This window comes from Boleophthalmus pectinirostris, unplaced genomic scaffold, assembly GCF_026225935.1.
Source record: "Boleophthalmus pectinirostris isolate CB_2022bp ecotype Guang Dong unplaced genomic scaffold, ASM2622593v1 HiC_scaffold_6, whole genome shotgun sequence".
Classification (NCBI taxonomy): domain Eukaryota; kingdom Metazoa; phylum Chordata; class Actinopteri; order Gobiiformes; family Gobiidae; genus Boleophthalmus; species Boleophthalmus pectinirostris.
Window position 1 is genome coordinate 23551695 of NW_026571447.1, and position 20137 is coordinate 23571831.

The 20137-nt window shown below is 38.5% G+C and overlaps 1 protein-coding gene across 2 annotated transcripts in view; it reads right to left on the reverse strand.

Annotated features, from left to right (window-relative positions):
• The window catches only part of cdkal1 (CDK5 regulatory subunit associated protein 1-like 1), a 145226-nt gene that overhangs the window by 87681 nt on the left and 37408 nt on the right, over window positions 1-20137 (reverse strand). For both annotated transcript variants that reach the window (XM_020937460.2, XM_055163361.1), the window contains exon 8: window positions 11147-11250. In XM_020937460.2, the coding sequence (XP_020793119.1) occupies window positions 11147-11250 (104 nt within the window). The remainder of the gene's footprint in view (window positions 1-11146; window positions 11251-20137) is intronic.

Consider the following 20137-nt stretch of genomic DNA (forward strand, 5'->3'; position numbering starts at 1 on the left):
TGAAATGTATGTCCACAAAATACAAATATCCTAACTCTAGGTCATCTATGACATTGAAAATCTACTTGTTATGATGAAACCTTTCAGATCTGCAGTTTTGAACAGGAAGTTAATGAACCAATTTCAGTTATGTTATAGCTGTGTATAGTGGACAAAATTAATGATCTACATATGTGATAGCCTCCTGCTAAATACCTAAAAACAGCATCTATCTTCTTTAAGCCACAGTTGCCTTGGTGGTTGTGTGTATAAAGGCATGACTTGGGTTCATTATTAGACAGTGGGTCACAGCACAGCCTGCTTATTGAAGGGCAATGCCACATGGCCCCTCCAGCACACAGAGGTACAGAGTCTGAGCCAGTTTGAGGCTACACTTACCAGAGGACAGATCTGATCGTTCACTTCCCTTGTGATACATTACTTTTAGCCAAAGTGAGGAGCGTGCATGTGCGTCTGAGTGTCCCCCTCAAGGACTTCCATGTCACCCAGCACCAGGGGCTCATGGGACGGCCACGGGGGGTCCACTATGTGAGAAGTGCTTCCTGCGGGGGGTGTGAAAAGACCCCCTGATGCTATCAAAATATACAGTATACCACAGGGGACAAGCGCACAACGATGCACACACAAACACACACATTCAACGTACACACAGAATTATGCGCACAGCTCTTCAAAAACATTCAAAACACTTATTAAAAACATATTTGAGACACTTTTTGCAACACATACGCTTGATACTTTGTTGAAACAGCTACAATCTAGTTAGATCAATTACTGGTACTTATTAAAAGACAAGCGTGTCATACTGTGAATCATAAAAAATTAATTTACATCGCAAGAATGAATAAATGCTGGGGTAAATAACTGCGAGGGAAAAAAACAAGCCACTAAATATTCCTCTTTAATTCCAAGTATAAGTGATAAATACACTGTGAATTATGTCTGTGTACTGATAGGGAGGAGGCCTTAATATATTTTTTATTAACTGAACAAACAGACCAAAACAAACAAACTGCTATCATCACAACCAACCGACAACTCAGTGTCAGAAAAAGAGAAGAGCTTTATGGAAAGTAAATGTTACTTTGATACAGACCATAAAGTGATGAGGAGGCTGGTAAAAGTGGGAACGCTCAAATGGAAAGATAAGATGAAGTGAATTTGAATGAGGAGAGATCAAAGTGGTAGAAGGTTTTAGTGGCTCTGCAGTGGGCTGAGTGGGTAAAAACAATAATAACAGGGGGGGGTAGAGGCATGACGGCGCTGAGGTGGGAGTCAACTGATGGAATGGATCCAGACAAGAAAGCAGGAAAACAACAGCTAAAGTGGGACAGTTGCATAATGTTCAGGCATTAGACAGGGCCACATACTCTTCACCTGTTTGCACTGCTGTCATCAGGGCTCAAGCTTACAGAATATCATTAAGCCTGTAGGTTAAAGCACATAGTAAAAGAATAAAATGCAACCAGACAACTGTGTAAAAGTCAATTCAAGAATTCTACACACAAACTACACACAAAAAAGTCACTCAAATTTAATACCACATTACAATCATGAGTTTGTGTGTTTGTTTGTTTTTTTTATGCTTTTTTGGTCTACACTTCACCAGTGATATAAAATTTGGTGTTATAGTGAATATTCTATTAAACACTGGGTAACTGTAGTTCTTGTACAAGTAGATTTGAGTTTGTTGCTTCTCTAACAATTGTTCATCTCACAGAAAAACATGCACACAAACACACAATTAAATCTGCATTCTAATGGAATTGGTGCACAATAAGCTTGGAAACAGTGCTCAAATCCAGAATTACTCGAGTTACTAGAGAAATGTGTAATTGTGAGAATATTAGTTGAAGATACAATATTATTAGGCCTTGTCCACAGCATTGTAGCACTGTAATTTCTATATTAAGCTCCCAGTGAACTCCAGTGTATATAAACATAGTAATTGGGATTTGATGAAAGTGTTCAGTGTGCTATGCTCTGATCCACCTTTCAGCACTGCTCAGTCAGCCTCACTCCATAAACTGTCATTAGTCTGTAGCTCTTTTGATTCTCACTCTCTTCAGGTAAGGGCTTGTGTGCAGCTCAACATCAATGTTTGACTTAATTACAGGTGTGTGTATTTGAGTGAGGTTTCAGTGTTAGAGAAGTCATACTATAGTTGTGAACATGTATGAAATCGTGGCTTTAAAAGTATACATTTATATTTATTGGATCTATAAACTAAATTAATCCCAGCTGTGGATGTTGCTGATCAAGATAAAAGAGCTGTTTTAAGTCTCTGTAATGCCACTCTGTACATGTCAAAAGGGTATACGAGTTCATTCATGTACTTGAGCAAGCCTAGCCAGTTTGAATGTCTGAGAAGCAAATTAGAATAATTATTTATGTTTACTTCCGAAGGTTTAATGAATCATTGTGTCAGTCTTTGTACAATCACTGGTGTATTGGAAACTTGTCTGACCACACAACATACAAAAAGTTAACACCTTGACTTGAAACACCATTTGTCACACATTTGATGAAAGACAGAAACAAAACCTGTTTTTTTTTTTATTTGTATGAGTCATAAAAGCCAAAAAATAACAGTGTCCAATTTTGCCTGTGCCAGTTGAATGTACAAAAACAAAAGAGGAAGAGGGTATGTAAACAATACAGCGTCCAGGGAGAAAACAGTCACACACTGCTGTTCTGGGACCAGGAACTAAAAGCCAAATGTGAGTCAGAGGACTCTGAGCAGTTAAACATTTTAACAGGCACAGGCGAAGAGGAGAGTGTGAGCGAGAGCCTTGTACTGAGAAAAGCAATGGAGACAATAACAAGGGGAAGCACATGGTCCGTCTCAGAAGCTCAGTGTCTTACTGCCACCTAGTGCCCATGAGCAAGACTGCGCTCCCCTCCCCCACCAGCTGCTGCTCTGCAATAGAAAAACTAAGTGGTATTTACACAGTGTTTATCTGTTGGGGAGAGCAGGAGGATTTGGGGCTGAGGGAAAATGTTTTGCCAATTCTGTAATGAAAGTGAATTTGAGTGTTGAATGAAGGGTTGTGCTGGAGAAAACAGACTTTGTGTCTCAGCTGAAAATTCCTTCCAAAGATTTTCATCAGGAGTTTCAGAAACTTTAACAAATGTAGTTTTAACTCAACTTGAAATGTTTTAGACAGCAAATTGGCGATATAAAAGAATCAAGTTTGACAAAAGTAAGAAAAGAATGGGTATGTGGACACAAGCTGACAAAGGATAGAGCAGATGGTGTCGGCTGGACTTACACAACTACAAATACACACACACACAAACCGGGGTGACATAATAGTGGAGAGCCAGGTGTGCAGTTGGTGGCTCAGTCTGGCATTGGCTAAAGTTGTGTGTATAGTGTGGGTGTGTATGCTAAAATTGTGTGTTTATAGTGCGTGTGTGTATATCATGGCTCTGTTGTGTGAAAAGGGGCCCCCTATTCACAGTAGTTGGCTGGCAGCTTGGCACTAAATCACAGGACAAGACGGGACACACGCGCCTACAAACGCACGCACACGCACTCTGCTCTTTGTGTCCTGCCCATAGAGACTGAGAAGAGGTCACCCCAAAAACACAGAGCTTTTACAAATGAAGGCACAAGCCACTCTAAAAAAGGTAGAATATGCAAGAACTAGCAAGTAATGTACCTTTACTGTCCTCTAGTGACTGGAGGTGGAATGTTAAGGAAATTGTTAATGATTCTTCAAAGCGGTTTAGAAATTTCTGAGTATAAAATGGTACCAGCTACGCCCATCACAGCTGAATTACTCTATCGACTTATCATTTAATATATGAAAGTTATAATTAAAGCAATATTTTCTGGGGTCAATATTTATCTTGAGTACATTTTCTTTGCACTACAGGGAAAATGTTGCTTATTTTGTGGCTATATGATAAGAGTTAAGCTGTAAAAGGTTGAATTAATGTGTGTTTCATTCTGTTTATTTATTGTAGCTTATGTTTCTTTAACAATATTGTAGATTTAGGGCCCGATCTTGCCCCCAATCTTAGTATTAGCGCATTAAAGAGGGGGCGTGTCCAGGTCAGGCTGTACTTCACTGCTGGGGGCTGGAGTGGGACGGACATATATGGTGACAGCATCCGAACCAATCTGTGACCACTGTGACATTTAAAAACACTGCCAGCGTGGTTAATGTCTGCAATCTTTGCCTTATTACCTGACAGCAAAGAGGGGTGTGGGAAAAGTTATATATGGGTACAATAAAACAGCTCCAGAGCCCCACGATGCAAGTAGAGGCACCAGGAATGCAGAATTTTGAATAGGCTCTGATAGAAGTGGCAGTATTTGTGTTCCGAACACTCTGCAGCATTATAAACGGCCTCATGTGAATGAGCAGCTTTTGTACAGTTACAGATCAAACCAAACTATAGAGCAGTGCTAAGCCGATACAGGAAGCGGGTGAGGGGCTGTGCTCTGCTGTGGTAGGGCATCTGGACAATGCAGGAATATCACGCACAGCACTTATCATCCTAATATATTTCCAAATAAAAGAAGCCTTGAGCATGTTACACACTGTTTTTCAGTGGACTAGTTTGATATTTATTTTTACAATTCTTGCAATTCACTGAATGCGTCACACCACGCCCTCAGTCTGTGCCACTCCACCTGATATTCAGGAAAGGCACACCTCTTGTTTAGAGCTCCATGCCCCACACTTGCGCTAGTGCTAAGGTTGGGGGCAAGATCCAACCCTTAGAGTTTTTGTGGTATAGATCTGCTCTTGGGTTATTGTGTCCGTGGCATATATTATTTCACACTTCAAAATATTTAATTGTGACAGGCCTAGTACCACCCTCAGTGAATTTCTCTTTCTAACAATGGTAAAAATGTATATCCAAGTTTTCTTGATACAAGTTTTAGCAGAATGGCAACAAAACTTTCCTTGTTTAATCATTACATTAGTTTGTTGAAAATGTAAAGTCAGCCACTAAATGACTTACTTTAGAATCTATAGTTGAATCATTTGATGGAATTATTTGCAAGGAAAACATTAATGCCATCTACAGCAACACTTGTTTAATTAGCAAGTTTTAGGAAGTTACTTAAACTTATTTAAAACATGGAAAGCAGCATCAAAGATGGCTTGAAAAAATATTAGAAATAGGCCAAAGAAAATAAGCAAAACTAAACATCAGGAAAGGCAGTGATACTGAGACAGAACCTAACAAGCAAAACAACATAAGCCACTCAATCTCAATTGGGTCGGATTAGGACAAGTGGCTTTAAATCACTCTAGAGAAACATTCCACTGTTGCTCTGTCTTTTCTATTGAATAAATAAAGGATTTTGGAGTCACAACTTGTTGACTGAAGGAAAGAATTTGTTGTGCCTTTTTCATTACATCACTGATTAAACAATGCCCGAGTAAAATCTATCATAGGTAAAATAATTTCCCTTTAATAAATGGGTAAAATTGACCTTTATTTTTAATGCCTTCAGACAAACATCATCCACCCTGCAGGAGCCTTACTGGTCCTCCTTAGCCTATCCACTCTACAGTAATGAGCTTTATCGCTGAACTAGCGGTATGCTAACAGAGAGCTGAAATTGGGACAGGAGAAGGTAATGCAGCCATGATTAATGCTATTAATTATACCTGTGCCTGATGAGTCCAAATGTCACATGAGGTTTAATTAAAACGCAGCTTCACATGGCTGGAAATTATTTTTCTACCTTTTTCTTAGCGCACTAGTGTTACGATACGATATCAAAATTTCAAACTCCATTTTGACACTTTAAAAGGCTCTGATACCAGTGCCAATTTCCACCACACAGTGATAGCTACCATAATATTATCATGTGGTGTTATAATAATACATTTGGATAAAAAAACACTCATTACACACAACATTAAACTTTCCAGTATATGTATCAAGTGAGTATGTAGTTTCACTAGCTGTTTTACTTTGCTTAATTTGCCAACCCAATGGTGTATACTGAAAAGATGTCTTCTAAACTTACTTTTGCTGTGGTGAAGGGTCATCAGGGTTAACTTATTTGTTATGCAACAGCCACAATTAGATACTAAAGTCTGAACCTTACTTAGTGGAGAGAAGATTGAGAAAATCAATGGCAGCTTCTCAGTGAGAGCTCTCCCGGAGGATAATGAATTTGACTGGCTCCACCACACACAGGAAATTTCTGTTTGTGTTTGCATGCTCAGCACTTTTCTACATGGTCTTTCCAATAGTGTGCCCTTTGATGGTGGCGACTCCACACTGATCAATGAGCTTCTATCAATATTTTTAGCCGCTCCGCCCGCCTGCATTGTGTGTCTGTTTTCATTCTCGTCCATCTCGCCATCAATAAGAAACAAATTATAGATGAGTTTCCAGCCTCAATCTATTTTATCTTAATGATTATAAAGTGTGCAATTTACCATGTTACATTATGCATATAAATGAACATGGCCCACTTTTTCATCGTCTTTATAAGACCCGGAGAGACGTACAAAGCAAAGATAGGACTCTAAACTTTTGACACTAAAGCAGAAAAGTTCACTGGCTCTGTGAAAATGTCTGTGAGGAAAACCTGACTGTCTTGTTGGTCCATGTGTCACAAGTTGCATGGGCCGAGGTAAACACAGGATGACACCTGTCACAGAACCAAAGCTAGCCAACAAGCTAACTCACATCTCTGTCCATCTATCAGTGGCTATCTGTCATATGTCATCTAGGTGAAGCCAGGACCCAGTGCAGAGTCCTTTCTGATGATATCTTTATGATGTTGATGTTATTAGTCACACAGAGCAGCAGGAAAACAAGAAATTGTGTCCAGTATAGTGTAGTATACTAGTTATGCTATTTTTACTGAGATATATAGTATATTAGTAGAGCTATATTGGTCCTTATCATGAGAAATGTATGGTGGAAGATCAGATCATCTTAACATGAGACCTAAAACCCATGAACTAAAACCTGCTGTGTCTCACATAGAGGCTGTGTGTCTTGTGTGAACTTGGGATGCTTCACATCCTTGGATCTCCGTTTTAGACAAGGCCGTTTATGAACCCCACTGAGAGGTTCAAACGACAAGGTGACAGCCACTGTGGGTGTTTAAGACCACAACAAAAGAGTGGGTCACGTACAAACCGCCATCACCGACCACTTCATGGTCATCACATTCACCTCACACAAAACCTGTACTTAGGAGTAACTCTTAAGGAACACTGCAGCCTGCCATGCACTCTGTGTACGCTGAGCAGTATATCACTGTTTGTGTATTTTGATGACAACTGCAGTTATTAAAACATTAATATACTAATGGAATATAACATGCTTGATGAACATTAATACATACATGTTCTGACTGTACTTATTTAAGTGAATGGGTTTAAATGAGTTCGCACACACACCCCAGTCTCCCATCCACGCTAAACTTCACAAAGGATCATATCCACTCAGTGCCAGTGCACATACACACCTACGGTACGTCATTTTCTCTGACATTTCCAACCCACATTACCTGCATACATTAGAAAGCCTCTGTGATGTTAAAATTACACATTCATACATTTGAATAATTCAGATTTTTAAAAGCTCTACACTCACTCACTGTTTTTCAGATAGAGGGCGAACTATTCACTTCAAATCACATTTGAATAAATCCCATAAAACCTCTCAAAATTCCCCGAGATAAACCAATCAACCCCTCCCCTCAACCGAATTGGCCAATCAAAATTAACATTCATATACTCACAAAACCTTCATTCAAAATACACGAGAAGTAAATCAAATTCCAGGCAATATTTGTGAAGCTCAATTTGGTTCTGATAAGAAAACTGTGCCTAATGGAGAGGATGTTGGGATAAGGCAGCCCGCTGCATTGTCATAATGCAATTCTAAACAAAACAAAGATCTTTGATGGAGTAAACAGTGTGCCTTTAGATCACACTTGATTATATTTATTCAGTAGAAAAGCAGAGTGAGGAGGCTGCAGGGTGATTATAAAATGAAATGGTCTACCTGGTCTGCTTGCACTGTACAGGGGGTTTATGGACTTGTGCTTGAAAATATGCTGCAGTGAGTCAGATCATTTAGCTCAGTGTATGTTATTTGAAGTAAATATAAAACATTAAAACATTAAATGTTTTGTTCAGTGAAACATTTACCTTTGCAGACTGTGCCCCACATAACAGTGAAACCTACACCTTTCCTCTTTTATCAACAGTATTTGCGTCTGTCCTGATCTGGGCATGCACATTGTGATGAGCAGAAACCTCCAGTTCCTCTTTTTCTGTTTTCAAAACAAGTACTAACCGTCTTTGTCACTCAGATTTCCTGGGTTCTAACGGATCACACAAGTCCTTATTGACCTAAACTTCTTGCTTCTTGCTGCACATTTTACAGGGTTTTCTATATTTTGATGTATCATGTTTTACATAATATATAATAATAATAATATAGAAAGTTTTGATATTTCTCTTTTAAAAATGTGCAATAATGTCACATGAAATTCACACTGAATCCAAAGCTGTGTCAAAAAGACTTCGCAGGTAAATGATCCACTTAACATCTTTATTCTGGACATACGCGTGGACCCAGACTTGTGACCTTTCTCAAAGGGTATGTGCATCATGAGCCCTTCCTGCCACTCACACAGCAGCTGGTGAAAATGCCCTTGACTGCCCACCCCGAGGCACTGCGGTGCTATGGATGCAGCTGTTTAAAGACTTCTGCGTGTGGTTGGGTAAGCCATGCCCTTGCCAATGACATGTTGTTTATTTCAACTAAGCTCAATAAGATATGAAAATGAGAACTGGTCACTGAGCCATCTCAGGGGCAGTAGTAGATCCACAGTAAGACCTAAAGGCAGTAATGCAGGTACTCTACAGGGACAATAAACTATACTTATATTGTCCAATCTTAAAGTGGTTGACCACTGTGTGCATCTAATTATAAAGTGTTTTATTATCATAGAATCTAGAAGTGCGTTGTTAGCATGACAGTTGAAATAGACGGCAAGACTCCAATCTGTCCTCAAGCCGTGAAATGTGCTTATAAAATCAATGTCGTGAATAATTATGATGCGGTGTCTGTTTAAAACAAACTAGTTGTGTTTTTTACTAAACCTCCATAAATTAGTAGTAGAGCCCGACCGATATATCGGTTGGCCGATATTATCGGCTGATATGGGTAACTTTAGGCATATCGGCTATCGGCTGATATGCTTGCTGATAGAGGCCGATATTTCACGTGGGCATGTTATACCTCGTTATAAAGCTTAGACTCTCTACATTCTGTTCATTTAATCCAATTTACAGACAGATAAATGTCCTAATATGTGGCTCCACATCAGTATTTATCTACGGAGTCATTTGTCTGTGTCCTACTGTCCCTGAACACACCACAGAGTCGCGTCACTCACGTGTTTGTTTACACCTGCAGACACAGATCCAAACACTGAGATTATATTCTTTTTACGGACAATCGGTTTGAGTCTGGATTAAAAGGTCATTTATTAGTGCAGATTTGTGATGTGAGGAGGAGCCTGTATGAGCGGTGAGTGCTGGAAATATGTCGACTCTGAAGCTAGTTTTTGTCATTTGTTATGGGTTAGCTGCTGTAGCTCCCGCACATAAACAGACTGTTTTCTATTGGTCTGTTCTAAAGTGACTATATTGGCCGTATATTTGCTACTGGACCTGCATTGATATGTAAATGAGCTGTGAATAGAGGTGTGAATTATGACATTTGCGCATATAATTAATTACCGCGGAGCGCACGTATTTACGGCTAAAGGCTAATAGCGCTACTTTACTAGTTATGGGTCCGTCGCGAACGAAATGACTCTTAGAACCGGCTCTTTGAAGGGAACGACGGGAGCCTGATCCTTATTGGGAGCCGTGTTTTCTCTTTCTCTCACTTTTTTTCTCTTCACGCCGCGTGCAGACTCGTGGTTTGACAGCGGCAGCGGCTAAAAACGAAACTTTGAGAAATTTGCGTGTGCGTAGGATTTAAAAAAATAAAAATTAAAAAACGAGCATATTTGACTGTAGTTTAGCATAAAATAAATAAGTCCCGGTTTAGTCCTTTTTCAGTCCTGGATTAGACCTGGTTCAGTCCTGATTCAGTCCTGCTTTAGACGTGCTTTAGTCCTGCTTGCAACAAAACAATCTGAAGAGACACTTGGGAGCCAAAAGAACCAGCAGCTTTTAGTGAGCCGAGCCAAAAGTGCCGGTTCTCTAAAAAGAACTGGAATACCCATCACTAGTGTCTAGAATGTGATGCAAAAATGCCATTAAGCCAACCTACTGTCTGTAAATATGATGTAAAGAGGCAGAATAACAATAAATGTTGCCTAAATAAACCCAATTTAAAATCCACCAGAGCCAAACCTAAGTTTTTTAAACAATTTAACATTTACAGTGAATTTTTACATCACTAAATATATCGGCGATTATATCGGCTATCGGCAGCTCCAACTCCCATTATATCGGTTTCATATCGGCCACAGCAAAATCCATATCGGTCGGGCTCTAATTAGTAGTTTATTAAGGTGCTGTGACAACACCTTTTCTGTGTGTATATAAACCAATCTTGTGGTAAACCTATGAAGTAAATTGAAGTTGGCACAACTTGAGAATGAAATAGATGAGCATATTGAGATAGGATTTGTCTTATCTGTGCATGAGCCTGCCCTTGACTGACCCGCCCGGGGCTTTAACAGAGGCATGGCCTGCTGAGCAGAGGAGATGCTGGGAGTCTATTCTTAAGGAACAGATGCCAGGGCAGGACAGCTGTTCATTTGGCATCCATCTAAAGCCAACTGGCCGGACCCTCTACCCAGGAACAAAACATCAACATGTGATACTAAACCGACTGCCCTGAACAGAACATAGGCCCACACTAAAGACACAGTATTTAAACAATTTAAATTTCCAATACAGGTTGCATTTACATTCCAAGGTTTGTTTGCAGGAAGTGTCTTTACTGAAATTCCTATCCATTCTATATTACTTTTGCAAGTTACTACTACTACTACTTACTATATCACTAATTACCAACTACTGTTAAGGCGACAATACAAAATGTTCAGCAGAAGGTGTGAGAATATTCAATAATATGTAAAACAACAAACCAAGGAGAACAAGTTGAATGTACTTACCCTGAAATGACTGCCTTGCCCTCTCTACCAGCTCTTCTATGGGGTAGCTGGCTAGGTCTCCTCTGGCATGTTTCGTCTTACAATAAGTGCACGCATTCAGACATCTAAACAAAGAAAACAAAGATACTCAGCTGTGGAAGGTGAACTGGAGCAAATACCAAATACCAGTATTTTCAATTGCATAAATAAATATAAGTGTCCATTCTCATCATGTACCACTATAACCAGTCATGAGTAAAAAGTTGTTTAGAGTAAAAAGTAGTTTAAAGCAAAAACACAACCTTATACTCAAAAGGGCATTCCATCCAAAAATATGTGACCACCTACTATGACTCATTATTAACACACTCATGCTCCAACATTAAGCCAGAATAATCAGTAAATCCTATTCTTTCATCTATGGTTGGATGAATTTGAGAAAACATAATCTAATACTACTTTCTGCTTTTGCACCTATAGAGTATAAGTATTACTGTACATTGTTACAAAAAGTTTCACTGTAGTTTGAACTTGTAAATTATACAGAGTTTTCTTATCAGTCACAAAACATGTCACAACATCTGTACAGAAAGTCCTGTTCCCCCTCCATTACTGCCCTCAGAAGGCTGCACCGCTCCAATATATATCTTCATTATCAATTTGAAATACAACCTACGGCCTGGGGCATTTTTTATGTTACCCTGGAAAAGAAAAGCTGAATACGAAAATGGAATTTACAGCATCCATCTATCCATCTATTGGGCCATCTTTCCCCTCTAAGGGTATTGCCTATCCCGGCTGAGGGCACTAAAGATGGCAGCTAGGTCACAGGAGCTCGGTGTGGAGAAAACACGGACAGATGGGGCCCCCGCGTGCGCGCCCACACACACGCACGCACCACCAGGGGGTCCATCCATCTTAATGTGATCAGGCCCAGCTGAGTGGATCACACCAACATTAATCTCAAGAGACAGTCAGTGGCCCCGGCTCGGTTTTGTGCAGAGGATGAGTGCTGTGTGCCTGTGTGTGTGTGTGCAGTGTCTGTAACAATTACGAGTGTGCATGTTTTTGTGTGCGTATATTTTGTGTGTGTGCATGGTCGTATGAGGTATGACCATTTGTCCTGTATCACAACATCGTATTAGCAGTTTCGACCCCTTCAGTCATCAGAAATAGACTGTGACAACAAGTCAGCAGCTACAGACAAGTTGTGACTGAAGAGCAGCACTGTTATCCATAGACAGAGATGAGTGTGTGCCGGTTAAGGATAACCCAACCACAATGTTCTGTTTTTTTGTTTTGTATTTCAATATATAGAATGGTCAAATAGGTCAAAACAAGTAAGGAACCAACAGGGGTATGGTTCCACTCTATAAGTATTCATTCTGCCTGGGTCTCATTACTAAGATATTATTAATAGTACAAAGGTAAAGACAGTTCCCTACTATCCAGAAAGAAAGTTTACAATCAAATTTTCAATAACAGCACAGCATAGTTGTAGTTTGTTTAGCTTTACTGATCTTCATCTAGGGTTGTCAAAACAAATCAAATAAACCAATATCCTGACACTAGCACATAAGATGTCAAAACTAGTTAAGCAATGGTCCTGTTTTAAATCAAAACTGGTATAAGACCACATAGTAATATTTATGATGACTGTGTTCAATAATATTTTCTATGGCCAAAAAATAGTTTTTATTATCATTGTAGCATCAAAATCAATCAAAATTAACCTTGAAATTTAAGTGTCTTAACAAAATTGTTGTCTGTTGCCTTTATGAGCATTGTGTGATCAAAGGTGAAAAAAAAGGCAAGAAAGGATGCCCAAGAGGACATATCTAAAAATGTACAGTATAGATTTTCCAGCTAAACCCATTATGAAGCAGAGTCCTCCCTGCCTTTGTCTTTGGTTCTGTCTCATCCTTGTTTAGCACAGTTAATTAAACCACAGAGGTAGCAGTTGTACCTGACAACAGTATAGTTCATCAATATCAATAGCAGCTGCCTCTTTGGTCCCTGGTGTGGCTGTGCATGTGCGTAAAACAGGGACAGTTGTGTGAGTAGCCTTGGAAATGTAAAAGAAAGGAGAGCCTGGAGGTTCTCTATACATTTGTAAGGCTACACACACGTAAGGCTGCACTGTTTGGTCCCATTGGAGAAGGTCCCTTGTTCAACATCTTAAGAGGCACAGATTGAGAGCGAGTTTGAGGCTTTTCTCAATAATAGGCATTTAGGGTCTAGACATTAATTAGAAAAATGCCCTCCGCACATAGAAGCCAGCCAATGTGCATCGACTTTGTGCTGCCTGTGTTCTTGGGGATTTGTTATGTACCGACCTGAAGACGCAATTATAGAAAACAAAGCTTAAACTCAACTTTAAACAAATTGTAAAGCACTGCTAATACTTCTCATCTTATGGGTGAGGAAGCATAGACAATGCTGGATGTGAATGAACATGAGCTAAGCCTGCGACTGTACAAATAAGGTCATTGCAAAGTCAAAGTGGAGGATGAAAATGTGGAGTAGACAAATAAAAGTGGCACAATATGAGCAAAGGGGCTAGAGGACAGAAAGCACTTAATGACTGGAAGGCTTGTTTATGATCTGAGCCAACCAGTGTTAGTGTGTCCTAATGCAGCTGGGACCACACCACCGCGGACCCCTCAATCCAGCCTTTGTATCTGACCCCTTGAGTTCTATGTAGTTTCTATTCAGACTGTTGTGTCTTTAGAAGATCTGTCGCGTGTCAGCTTTGTATTTCTATATCTAGCACAGTGGCTTGTTGTCTGGACTAGAGTGGTGCAAGCACGGGACAGTATTATGCATATGAAACCACAAAAATCCTGTGTTTTCCCAACTTCTTGTTTTTATTCTGACTGAACCATGAGGCAGTGTTTTTTCTTAGATCACTCAGTTGTATTAATAGATCATTCTGATTATCTATCTGATATCTGATGTAACCACGGGCAAATTTCAAATTAGTTTGCTAATGGATTTAAGGCCTTATTGACCATAATTCAATTCACTTTTAATTTACTAATTAGAGTAACTCTTATGAGATATTGAGCTATTGTTAGAATTTTGATTTTTTATTTAATATATAAACTATTAACAAAAATACTAAATATTTGTATAGTAAAATAATGGTATGATATCACTGAAATACAAATCTAAACATGCAAATGAACATGTAGCTTTACCACTAAATACATTACATCTTAAAAGACACCCCGTTATGAACTCTTGAATATGAGATTTATTGCCCATTCAGACTAACTAAAGCTGATTTAATTAGCAACATTTGAGGCATTTATATTTGAGAAACGTCTTTATGTAAGAAGATCTGTTGGGATTCATTTGTGTCCATTTGTCTTTGTGGACACATGTTTGAGCGAGACACAGCGGCTAATTCACTTACACTGGAGATCTGAAGTGTAATGTCTTTTAATGAGACACAATCTTATTTTGACCAAGAAGACGCATCAATCTTTTGGATTTGTGGCCAATGCAGAGTCTCCCGGCGAGAGTGTGGGGGTAAACCATGCTTGGAGTGCGAGTGCGTGCGCGATAGGCATGTTTTTGTGTGTTAAGCAGTGGGAAAGAGGGGAATGGAATAATATGTTCAGACCAGTGGAGCTGAAAACTACCCATACATAGATTTGATAAACAGCGGGAAGGCCACTGTGGCACGGAGAGGTGTGTGGCTGTCTGCATATGATCGTGTTTGTGTTGAGGATAAAATAGAAAAAAGGCAATGGGAATTCTTTTGTGGAGTTGGCGTGATGGAGTCTAAATAAAAAGGCACTGTGTGTATATTGTGCATTGATGCATCTTCCAATCCGCGGTACATATGGACGTGATCAGAAAGCCTTGTGTCAGAGCAGCCTACTCTCGCTGCACTATCATTGACTTATCTTTGTTCCAGCTATACATGTTTACTGAATGATCATAACATGAGATGGGATCAGTGAACAACAATAAACAACATAAAAGTCAAGTACAACTACATTTCATTTATATTATAGCTCCTTCTTATTACAGGAAAATGGATGGCGGGCGATAGATTGAGGTAAGTCACTATTTAAGTTTAATGGTTAGGAAATGGTTAGGGCCCTGTGGTAGAGCATTTGCCCAAATTGGCATCAAAGCTAGGAGTCGGTACAGAAAAAAAAAAAAAAAATCAATATACATTTTTTTGTAGGCCAATCACGATTTTGATTTTTTCACGATTCACATGTTGGTTGATTTAAAGTATTTAAAACCACAATCAAATTCCCTATAGATGGAGATGTATAGGTACGCAAATTGCAGCATCTATCTTGTTCAAAAAGTGTACACCTGTTTCTCCAACCTACTATTTTTATCAGTCTTACAGCACTTGTTACTAACTTTTGCACATGTTGGCAAAAACTGCCCTGTTTGCATATTCATTCACTCATAGGAGCAAAACTGTGCTGCGTCTTTTTTAGAATCTAAAAAATTGCATTGGGTTTTTCTACACTTTTAGTGTGTATTTAGCTGTTTAGCCATGTGGCTGTTAGTATTTTTATGTTACCTTGTAGAGGTAACTAAAGTAATTTTTTCTTCTAAATTTTCACACTTCATTGCAATTGGTTAGACTTACTGAGGCTGACAAATATGAAGAGATGGTGAAAAAATGTCTTTATTTGAGCATACATCTGAAATCAAATGAAAATCTGTAAATTACGATATATTGATTTTACCAAAATAGTGTATAGTCCATGTATATATAACTAGACATAGCCAATGCGCTAGCTGCCGCATTCCAGATAAGAATGCAGGCTGTTCCGGCTTCTACTCACCATGGCTCCCATTGACTTAGATTCGAACATTATGACCCTTCTCTCTGTAACTGTTGCTGTGAGCCTTGTCATTTTGGTCTCTACATGGTCCTTGTGTTTTTTAAGTCCTTTTCATAATATAAAGCCTGGCTCCAAATTCGCCCCGTGACGGCTAGTATCACGAGCTTCATTTGAGTGGCGCCAAATGCTATGGGTCTCTTAGTCCACACTCACTTAGACAACTTCTTTAAACAGTCTACAGTATAGTCATGTAGTCATAGTGGAATGAGATCACTTATTTGATTTTTAGCTTCAATTTGCCCAGTCATAACCCATGTTAGTCTACCCAAAGGCAACTGTGGCTACAGAAGTAGCTTACTACCAGACTGAAGAAAGAATGAATGTGCATAATTGAAAAAAAATCTGGATACTATTTTTGCTTCAATAAATGAAAACAATAGTAGATTTTGCATTATTTCCGCTAAGCTAATATTTTCCAGGGACAAAACCTCAAGTTGATGAGTCCTGTTGTTTCAATGTTTTGGCAAAGTGTTGAGAATTTGTCACAGGCGCACACAAATCAGAGGAAACACAAAAGCCTGAAAGACCCGGGGCCTCGCTGTGACTGAAAGTAAACACATTGAAAACGAGCACAAACACACCACACAGCCTTTGACTCTCGAGGCCAGTTTACACAGTCTGTGCATGTCACCACTTTAGTTACAGTGATGAGACGTGAATGTAAAACTCAAGGATTTAGCTTGGATAAAGAGGTCTCAAATAAAAGGCATTCTAATTTTAACCAATAGTGTAAACAGAAAATTAATGTTATTCGACTTGGGTAAAGAAGTCAAGTCATTTGTGTTTCAATGTATTAAAACGCTCTTCAAATGGCAGACAATGGCATTGGGCTGTATTCAGTATAGCTCAATGGTCAGATTAAATTGGCTTTCCTTCAAGTAGATAAATTTGTTACTATCTGAGTCAGAAGGTGAAACACACAACAGGGACATGAATAGAATCTGAACAAAGGTTAAAAAAATAATAATACTGCACTGGCTCCAAGGTTAGACTTCAGATTCTGTGGATACTTGAGGCCAGCAACTTTGAAGAATTTTGTAAACTCTTTTTACACAAAGCCAGAACTAAATCTTTCAATGTCATTTCCTTTCAGAGTTAACCGCTTTAACGCCAAATTCTACTTTAAAATCAAACACAATAATATATAATGGAATCCAAATTACACGACTGAAGCTGTGAAGCAAACATAAACCTCTGAACCAACAAAAGATGTCCCTCACACCGTGAACATCACTTTTGCAACACCGATATCTTTCTGTAGGGAAAAAGAACAGAGATTTTACCTGTTACTAAACTTTATGGTGTATTGTGCAGTGCAGTATCCTTCAGCAATGCAATCACATACCATATCTACTGTGTTATAAGTCTCTCTAGAAGGTAGCTTTTCAGATCGGTGGATGATTCCCATTGAACGAGGTCTATCACAATAACAAATCTTGAAGAGCGATATATAGCTGAAGAAAATGTAGATTACTTTAACAACTTTATGCCACCAATAACAAAAAGCAGAATTATCCCTCAAAAATATTTTAAATGTACAATATAGAAAAGAATGAAACACAAATTTGTTTACTTGTTCAACCCTAAACTGCTCCAATTATATTGTACAAAAACAAAACAAAACACTAGCACAAAGAAAGTGTACATGCAATACATTGTGCTTTCAAAAATACTGTTACAGCTTTCATACATTCAACGACAAGTCAATACATTAATTATTGTGACTACACTGAACTGTATCAACTAAACAGTATATTATGATCCAAAAATATGCATGCTGCCATTAGAGCATGTAATTTGATATCCTGCAAGCATTTACTATATTGTGTTTACTATTGATAATGCGATAAAGCAACTGCTTTATAGTTGTATAGTCATAGTTAAATCTCTACTTGTATGTAATATAGAGCATTGTAACCATGGACAAAAATCTGAGCAAACAGATAAACAAAATATAATAACATAAGTGTTGAGTAAATATGTTAAAAACAGAAAATCCTCCAGTCTAATGGACAGAGTTCACACAAGCCGAACCAAACTGTAGCAAATGCACAAGTTTAATGACCCGTTTTCACTCAATGGCCATAAATTCTCTCTTTATGATGCACAACCATCACAAATAAAAGCATTCACAAAGGAGCTTTTACTGCTGTGGACAGACACACAAATATAGATATACGCAGAGAGAGTGAGACTCAGCTATTAGAGTAGCCTTGGGCAGCACATACCAGCCAGCTTCCCTAATACTATTAAGTGTGCTAAAATAGAGCAATGAAACACTGCATTTGGTTCTGTCCCTGTCCAACTGTGGGAACAGATAAAAATGATCAGTGCTTGGACATTCCCATGAAAAAACAAAACTGAAAGACACACTATAAGCTGGCGAGAACATAGTCACGCCTCAATTATTTTAAATGCGTTAGAAGGAAAGACGATGTTTCAGTAGTTCAGTTCAAGAGAAAATATAAATTATTAGATTATAGAATTATAGAACCCAGTACAGAGAAGAGAAAATTCTTAGAAATGTAATCACTAATGAAAAAATGACAGTTCTGGCACTATACAAGTAACTTGGAAAAAAACTGCAAAATAAATTATACCAGATTTTGTTGCAACTGTAAACTTAAAATGGGGGAAAAAAAACATATTATTGTACATTTGTGTCCATAGATTTCAGCTTCTGGTTATGAACAACATTTTAAGGATTTCGAAAACTATACTGAGTTGTTGATCACTATGGCCACCTTTGATGTGAGGGCTACATTAGAAAAACTCCCTACAAAGACCACATTCATTAAAACATGAACACAAACAGACAAACAAGTCAGCATGTGAGTATTAACCATGAACCCTGCCATATTCGCAACACAAGTGACAATTTACACAAAAGTACATGTTAAGCATGGATTATTCGCAACAAGACAGCGTTATTGGGAGATTTGTCAGCAGTCAGTTCCCCCAGTCAAAGTATTTGCGTAATCCGCTGCTCTAGAAAAGACTTCATATTAACACAGTAAAAACAAAAGGATTTGGCAGTGCCCAGAATCAACCACTGCAAAAACAACTGGATCAGATAGAGACCCCCAGCTGGCAGAGACCTAAAATCACACGACAGCAACACATGGTTGAAATAATTAAGGTGCAGTTCTAGATTATTTTTCATGGTATCAAAATTAAGATTGATGATATAATTTATGGCATGAAGCGTGTCTATAATGGTTAAAATTCCAAATTTCATATCCAAACGTGTTCCTGATTAGAGTAACAAAGTGCAAAGAAAGAAGAACAATTGCATGTTTAGAGAGCCACTAGGATTTTAAGTTTGTCTGTACAGTTGTCCAACACAATACAAGAAGCTTTTGTGTGACACTAAAAAATCATCAAATCTAAAGCAAATATACATTAGATATGGTGAGCCACCTCTTCCAACTTCAAACCAAGTGAACAGCAAATCAGATAACAGTCAAATTGCTTTGTTCATTTCTCAAATGCAAAAGATTCCTACTGAATTTCCTTGTATTATTCAGAAGAAAGCCTAACTTTATAGTGTTAAGTGTTCTTTTTGTCAGGGACTCCCTAAAAACCCGGCATTGTGGCCATGGGTGGGTGACTTAGGACTCTAATGAAACTATAGCAACCTACTTTAAAACAGTGCTTTCCTATTCTCCTGAGCCGCCCAGTTAAAAAAAAAACACACTTTTTGACAAAGCAAAATTTGAATTAAAATTATGACAAAAACATTCAGTTTTACTTTGACTTTCCATTGACGCATCAGAAACACCATCTTCCCCAAACAGTTATGCCAGACAATAGGCACTTTGTGTTAGTGGTTGGGTTGGCAATGTAGTTTTTTGTTAGTATGTTTTTTACAGTTAGATTAAGATTAGGATAAACCTCAGGATTAGGTTTAGGAAAAAACTTGGCTGGCCAAGCAACCTTTAAGACAACACTTACACTTAAAGCTATAGAACTTGTATAGTCATACAAGTCAGCTATTAGTCTTGTACAATCTTGCATATAGTAATAAGATAGGAAAGTAACAATAAATGTAGTTTCTTAATGACTGCAAGTGCAAACTCAGTAGGCAGCTATATTACAAGCAGCAGCTTATTGGTTACATAGCATTTTA